General features: G+C 35.4%; 1 protein-coding gene across 1 annotated transcript; it reads left to right on the forward strand.

The window, feature by feature from the left end:
- The first annotated feature begins 839 nt into the window (after window positions 1-839).
- Window positions 840-7775, forward strand: LOC108465080 (uncharacterized). The gene is made up of 2 exons (XM_017765387.1): window positions 840-1020; window positions 7045-7775. Exons 1-2 carry the CDS (start codon window positions 840-842, stop codon window positions 7773-7775), a joined length of 912 nt encoding a protein of 303 aa, XP_017620876.1.
- The last annotated feature ends 629 nt before the right edge of the window (window positions 7776-8404 follow it).

Consider the following 8404-nt stretch of genomic DNA (forward strand, 5'->3'; position numbering starts at 1 on the left):
TTTAATATTATTTTTGGTGTTTACAGCATGTTATTTGATATGTGTGGAAATTTCGTGATTTAATTTTACCGATTGGTTAGTTAATTTATTAAAAGGACTAAATCGCATAAAATGTAAAAGTGGAATACTAATTGTTTAAGTGCTTATTTGCCATGATTTATTTAATTGGATGTCCTTATAATGTTATTTGACCAATATTAGAGTAAGTGGACGTTTATGGACAACTATTAATTAATTTATAGGTTAAATAGCCATGGGTAAAGTGGTAAATTATGTATTAATGTTAATAAATTAAAATAAAAAAATGTTAGTGGAGTGGTCATCTTTGTTTGCTAAAATTGGTGCTAACCCTATTCCTACACCAGCCAATCTTGCACCTATAAATTGGGGCTTGCCGCTTGAACGTCTTTGGGCGTTGAGTGGTAAAGATTTTTTTAGAGTTAAAAAGACTGATCCGACCATAGTTGAGTACTGGTTGGAAGGAGTCGAAAAGACCTCGAACAGATGTCATGTTCTAACAAGGAGAAGTTGGGTTGTACTGTGTCCCTACTTGACTGAGAGGCACATCTTTGTTGGAATAATGTTAAAAGAGGTACAACCACTGATCGTTTAATTTGGGATTATTTTTAGTGGTGCTTAAGAAGAAGTTTATGGGCGTGCAGAATATAGAAGCTCGTAAGTGGGAATTTTTAGATCTTGTGCAAGGTGGGTTGTCTATGGCTGACTATGAGGCAAAGTTTTTGCGCCTCAATCAGTATGCTCTTGTGATGGTGTTGCTTGGAAAGGATTGTTGTAAGAGGTTCTGATTCAGGCTTAATTGAAAGATTCAGGTTTATTTAATGGCCCAAAATACAGAGTTGTTTGATGACCTTGTGGAAAAAGCCAAGGTTGTAGAGGAGACTTTGCCTAAGCTAGCTTGTTCGATAGTGGCTGAGTCTAGTAAAAGGGCTTCCAATGGTGCTTTTAGACGTCTGCCCAATAGGGGGCGTGATAATTACGTCTCTTGTAGGGGTGCAAGACGTGGGTCTCGACCGAGTCAATCTAAATAGCAGATTAATGATGTGACTATCATTGGTGGTTCTAGATTGTTGCTTTGTGCTCATCGTGATCGTTGGCATCTTGGAGAGTGTAACACTCCAAACCCAGCCTAGACATTATGGCTAAATCTACAATATCACATTGGAATGTGTTTTGATAAGCACTGATTTGTTCGAAAGTCTTTACTCTATTAAATCCCTCGTAGGGGTCTATAATTAAAATTTTGATTATTTTATTTGTTATTAAAACTCAAGTAGGTCTAATCACTTTAGGTTTTTATTACATTTTGAAAACATTGTTGATGCGGAAGCTTTTGGAAGATATTGCATAGGCGTGGTGTTTTGTAAACATTTACCTTTTTGAATGTTCGCGTTCTATTTTCAACAAATATAAATTTAAGTAAGTAAACCCCAAATTAAAGTAAACTTTAAAGTGGCCTTATTACATTTCAAATACCCAAATAAAATAGCTTAAGGATTAAAAGTTTAAAATAGTATCAAAAATAGTTGTGTAGCCTGCATCGAGTCTCTCGCAGCACTGACCTGCCTACGGATTACATGTATAGGAAAGCAGAAGGGTGAGTTATGAAAACTGAGTGTGTAATCCCTTAACAAATTTAAACAAATATAGTTTAGGCCTAAGCCCATATCAGTGACAGTCTAGTATCAGTGTGGGCCTTACCCATAGCAGTAGTAGTATCAATGTGGGCCTTAGCCCATTACAGCAACAGTATCAATAATGCAATAGAAGTCTACCCATCTATCCTTTAAACTCCACTCCGTCTAGGCCTACACTCCATGTGAGGATAAAATCGACCCACCTATCCCTACACTCCAAATATAGCACCGCTTGTGGCACTTAACAGTAATTGCAGCAAAGCTGCCAGTATAGTACACTTCCTCCAAATATATCAAACCCACCCCCATGCAACATGCCACGTCATAATATAATACGTGTATGCAAAATGTCATGCTCAAATACAACCAAACATAGTATAGGGGTATATCAGTCATTTTACCTCTTAGGGGTATAACAGTCATTTCATCAGTATGGGGTCTAAAAGTACTTACTACCCTAATAATAGGTCGACAGTGGTCTCAGACGACCCGTACAACCTTGACGGTCAAACAGTGAAAATGGGCCCAAAGCCCATAACACGACCCATGTGGGCCCACACTCCTATGTGGCCTAATAAGCCCAAAAATGACCTTGGCTTTGTGAACTGTATAGCCCAGCCCACTAATCTTCACATGTCTATGTGGTTTACTCATATGGGGCCCACGAGCCTGTGGGGCCCACACGGCCTATTTTTAGCCCAACGTGGCCCAAACTGGCCAAAGCCCATGAAATCGATCATAGTGGCCACTACGATCATACACCCTCGTTTCGAGCATTCAGAAACACAGCACAAGTGTGAGCACGCTCGTATAGCGTTAACAAGCACAGTTTTCGGCTTTTTCCGGTTTATGAGCATAGAAGTGTGATTACACACCTGTTTGCGAAACGTGCGTCTTACTCAAAAGTTCCCCAAACCTACATTTAATCATGATAATTCGTTAGTCGCTTGATACTAGGGTTAATCACCCTTTACTATACCCAATCTAAAATAACATCCAAAACTGGCATTGATTGCAAGAGTGTGGTTAGCCCCGTTTAAACCGTTGATGAAAGATGACTTATCCTCCTAATCAAAAAATTGCATTGATAGCGAAACCCATTAACAAAGATCACACAACACGTGACTAAAACCAAATAATGGCTTAACAAAACACAAATTCTAGAATAGAGGAACATAGGCAATCGACCAACACCCTCCTATTCAAGTCATGCACCAGTTGAACACAATAAACGCAAATAGAGTTACCTTATTCGAGCGATAAGAAAAAGGTTTCGACTACTTCAGTAACCACTAGCAACTCCTTCACTCCCCCAAGAAGTTCTAGAAACCGAAAGTATCACCACACCTAAAAGAAGAAAGATAAGAATAGGTAAAAGAGGAAGGGAGTATTCAGCCATAACTGTAAGAGAGTACCTTATCGATTTGTTGAAGAACAACACCAAACCACAACAAAAGGGATGGAGTATTTGGTCCCAAAAGCCATGTGGATAGAAATAAACTTTGATAATCACGAGAGTCAAAAGAGGGAAGATGGTATATTTGGTTAAAGGAAGAAGAAGAGAAGAAAGGTAAAGGAAAGAAGGTGTATTCAGTCAAGAGGGGTAATGTTGTAGTAAGGGAGAGGAAGAAAGGAGGATATTCGATCAAAGAAGAAAAGATTGAGGGGAAAAGAAAAGATGAAAAGTTGACAAGGAATACTTGCTCAAAACCAAAACAAAAGCTAGGGTAATAGGTCTAGCCAACAAAATGGAAAGGGAAGAAAGAAAATCGAAACACACTACCGAAAGATGCATGAAAAGAAAATAAAAGCTAGGCTTTAGAAATAAAGAGTGAAAAGTATCAAAACTTAGCAAAAACTCGAAATGGAGTGACCACATACCACTCATAGTCGAAATCCTGAGTGGTCAATACCCTATTCAACCATAACTCCACTACACCTCAAACTCTACTTTTTCCTCCTCTTATCCCTCTCCTAAAATCTCTTCACCTTATTCTACTCAACTGCCTATTCAAACTCCCACCAAACACCTCAATTTTGGACAACCTAGGATACCTCCCTATAACTTGTAGCAAAAATAAAATGCTTCTTTCGCCTTGCCAAGGCTCGAACAGCAGACCCCAAGAAACTTTCCACACGCCACTTACCCCTAGACTAGCAAGCTCTTTGTAGCAAATTTTTCCCATAATAATTTAAAAGACTGCTAACTAAAGGCAAGTGTTGTTCTTAAAAAAAAACAAAGTTTCTTCAATTTCCCAGGATTGAACCCAAGACTTCTCAGGCACTTCCCAAGACACTCAACCATTGAAACAAATGTGTATTTGTGTTACGCAACATACAGAAAATGAGCATATAAATTTTGGGGCGTTACAAAGAGTGTCGTAAGTTGACTAGTGGATGTTATAAGTGTGGTTCGAAAGAACATTTTCTTAGGGACTGTCCAAATAGAATAAAGGTATCATAGACTTAGATTTTGGCACCTACTACTACTCCTGCTAAGGGTCGTGGTCGCGGTAGAGGTAATGGAAGACCGGTTAGCAGTGGATTATTGTTCATATATGTAACAGCCTGGTTTTAGCTAAATCGAAACAGTGGTTTTGAAACCACAAATTTGAGGTCATAAATTTATTTTAATATTATTTTTGGTGTTTATAGCATGTTATTTGATATATGTGAAAATTTTGTGATTTAATTCTACTGATTGGTTAGTTAATTTAATAAAAGGATTAAATCGTATAAAATGCAAAAGTGGCATACTAATTGTTTAAGTGCTTATTTGCCATGATTTATTTAATTGGATGCCCTTATAATGTTATTTGACCAGATTAGAGTAAGTGGACATTTATGGACAACCATTAATTAATTTATAAGTTAAATAGCCATGGGTAAAATGGTAAATTATGTATTAATGTTAATAAATTAAAATAAAACAAAAGGTTAGTGGAGTATTCATCTTTGTTTGCTGAAATTTGAAGAAGAAAGAAGACAACCATGGCTATTTAGGGTTTAGTCATTTGGAGCTTCAATTGGTATGTGATTTTTGTTTGATTGTTGATGATTTTTGCGTTTTTGAGATCGTTGCTTCGTATATTAGCTAGCCCATGCTTTAATTTTTAGATTTGATAATGAATTTGTGAAATCCCATTGATGAATATTTAAGCTTTTTATTGTTTGATGATGAAAAATAAATAATTATTGTTAGATTTTCATAATTTATTAAGTGATTTTTTATAAAAATGCTTATTAAGGATTTAATTGTGGACTTTGCAAATTGAGGGGTTAAAATGTGAAATAAATGGAATTAATGGGCTACTAGGGACCTAGGGAAGATTCGGCCATGCTTGGGTTTGATGAAATTTTGTGTATTTTTTGTTGTTTTGAAATAAGGACTAAATTGTAAAAATGTAAAATGTTAGGGGCTAAAGTGCAAAATGCCCATTTATGTGTTTTTGGTTGAAATTGAATGAATATGTGATTAAATAAGTTAAATTTGAATTTATTTAGATCAAGAAAGAAAGAAATCAGATTTGGATTAGGGGAATTCAAAAGTTGTTGAATAGTTATTTCGATCCGTTCGTTTCCGTACGAGGTAAGTTCATATGCAAATAAATGTTTTTTAAATTTAAATGTATATTTATATATGTTTCTAAATTGAATTGAGCATTGGAGGACTTGTTTCAAGAATGAATTGATTGAGTTACGAAGTTGAAAGCCCCGTATGAACCTTAGAAATAGTATAGGATACCGATGTCATGACATTAGGACTTCCGAGGTGTGATTTAGTGTAAGACCATGTGTGGGACATTGGCATCGATATGAGATTACGTGTAAGACCCTGTCTGTGACAGAGATATTGATATGTGATAACATGTAAGACCATATATGGGATATGGCATTGTATGTGATATATGTGTTTTCGAGTATCCTTAACGATTCCAAATGGTTCAACGGGCAATGTCAAAACGAGATCGAATGTGAATTTGGGCTAAATGATTCAGGTACGTATGAAGTTTATATGTTCATTGAAAAAAAAGGTAAGTGGCGTTACTTAACATGGTAATATGGATTATATTAGAAAAGTTATTGTATATGTGTATGAGATTAGTTAAATGTGACCTATTCAAATTGAATTATTAATGTTCTCATGATGATTTATTTGCTTCTGGCTTACTAAGTTTTCAAAGTTTGCTTATGGCTTACTAAGTTTTCAAAGCTTACTTTGTGTGTTCTTTCATTGTTTTATAGATATATAAAGCTAGCTCAAGCTCGGGGATCGTCAAGGATCATCGTCACACTATCAATCGCTATTTCGGTACTTTGAAAGCTTGTACTTATGACATATGGCATGTATAGGCTAGTTTTGATATGGTTAGTTTTGAATTGTGTGTAAATAGCCATGCGAAAATGGCTTGATAATGATGTTAATGTTTGTGAATAATTGGCCTTGTTAATTAGCTCATTTTGGGAAGTTTGTTTGATGATATATTTTGTATTTGTAGATAGTGACAATTTCGTTTGAGTTATGGTAATGTGGTTAATTATTCGGTTAGATGTTAATATTGGTATGTGTTCATATTTGCTATGTAATAACTATGCTATGCCATGTGAATTTGGCTTTTTGGTGTGGCTTATTAATAACCTATGTTTTGATGTATAAATTGCCTTGTGAATTGGTTTGTGAATGATAAAAATTACTTTGGTCATTTTGTTAGATAAATTATGATATATGATATATATTTATATTCAGCTAATAATAGGTAAAATAAATACATATGCCTATGACATGTTTGTTTGTGGTTCGATATTTAAAGGTCACTTTGTTGGTTTAATGTTTGATTACAAAATGTGTTATAATATGGTTTGTTTTGTCTTGATATGCGAATGTGCATAGGTATATAAAATGGTATGTTGGTAATTAGTTAATAAAATAGATGTATACAAATGGATGCCTTGATATATGCTTGTATATGAAATGAAATATGTTTTATTATAACTTAAGTATTCGAATGCCATGAAATTGATGGACATATGCTTTGAACATTGAATTTATGAAGCGTAAGAAATATGGTATTGATGTATGTTAGTTTGGTTCGAAATTTGAACAGATAAATGAAATTGAAATAGTTGAGTTTTGAAGCATAGTTCGAACATGAGATGCGGTTAGTAAAGTATGATTGTTTTAGGTTGGTTATGTACCTTAAATATGAGAATTTGTCTTATAGGAAATACAAGGATGGTTGTTATTTGAGTTTGAAAATTTTATAAAGGAAATGATATTACTTTGTGTATAAATTATAATAAATGACTGTTGGAACTCTGTTTTGATCGGTGATGCCTTGTAACTCTAATCTGGAGATGGATGCAAGTTAGGGGTGTTACAATATAGTAGCCTCACAGGTTGAGTCTAGAGGTCCAGCTCAGGTTTATGCTGTTAGGGAACCTGAGGATCAAGATCCAACTAATGTTATTATAGGTACTTTCACTTTGCAATCTATTCCGTTGCTTTCTTTGGTTGATTCCGGTTCTACACATTCATATATTCTGAGTGAATTAGCTTGTAAGTTAGGGATTCCTGTAAAGACTATTAATTTGGGAATGATTGTAACTAGTTCCCTTGGAGATAGTGTTGTTGCAAATAAGGTTTATCGTAGGTGTCCTCTTAGGATACAAGGACACATTTTCTCTGTTGATCTCATGGAACTACCATTTTATGGATTTGATGATATTTTGGGCATGGATTGGTTAATTGAGCATAAGGCTAAGGTAGATTTTAAGACTAAGCAAATTACCTTGATAAATAGTGATGGGTTGGAAATTGTTGTTGTTGGTGAAAGACTGGGTTTTATATCTAATATGGTTTCAGCTATGAAGGCTGAGAAGTTGATGGGTAAAGGTTGTGAAGCTTATTTGGCTTATGTGATGAATTCGGTTAGTAAGGAGTTAAGAGTTCAGGATATTCGAACCGTTAGGGATTTCCCTAACGTGTTTCCTGAAGAGTTTTATGGCTTGCCGCCAGAAAGAAAAATGGAGTTTGGAATTGAGCTTTATCCTAGTATTACACAGGTGCGCGTTGCATCCTACTACATGACACCAAAAATGTTCAAGGAGTTAAAGATTTAGTTGCAAGAGTTATTGGATAGGGGGTTCATTCGACCAAGTGTATCTCCGATGGGTGCACCATTTTTATTTGCTAAGAAAAAAGATGGTACGATGCAGATGTGTATTGACTATAGATAGTTGAATAAGTTGACTAAAGAATAAGAATCCTTTTCCTCAGATTGATAACTTGTTTGATCAATTTTGAGGTGCGAGGTGTTCTTGAAGATTGATTTAAGATTTTGGTATTATCAGTTAAAGTAGGAGTCTGATGTGTTGAAAACTACTTTTAGGACCCGATATGGGCATTATGAGCTTTTGGTGATGCAATTCGATTTAACTAATGCCCTGTCACGTTCATGGATTTGATGAGCTGAGTTTTTCATTCATACTTGGATCAGTTTGTGGTCGTCTTCATAGATGATATTTTGGTGTATTCTCGTTTTGAGGAGGATCACAATGAGCATCTAGGGGTTGCCTTGCAGGTTTTGAAGGATAAGAAACTATATGCGAAGTTAAATGTGAATTTTGGCTTAAGAAAGTGACATTTTTTGCACATGTGGTTTCGACAGAAGGGATTCGAGTGGATCCTAAGAAGATTAGTGCAATTGTAGATCGAAAGCTGCCTAGAAGTGTTATTGAAGCCCGGAGTT

The sequence above is a fragment of the Gossypium arboreum genome, chromosome 10 (assembly GCF_025698485.1).
Source record: "Gossypium arboreum isolate Shixiya-1 chromosome 10, ASM2569848v2, whole genome shotgun sequence".
Classification (NCBI taxonomy): Eukaryota; Viridiplantae; Streptophyta; class Magnoliopsida; order Malvales; family Malvaceae; genus Gossypium; species Gossypium arboreum.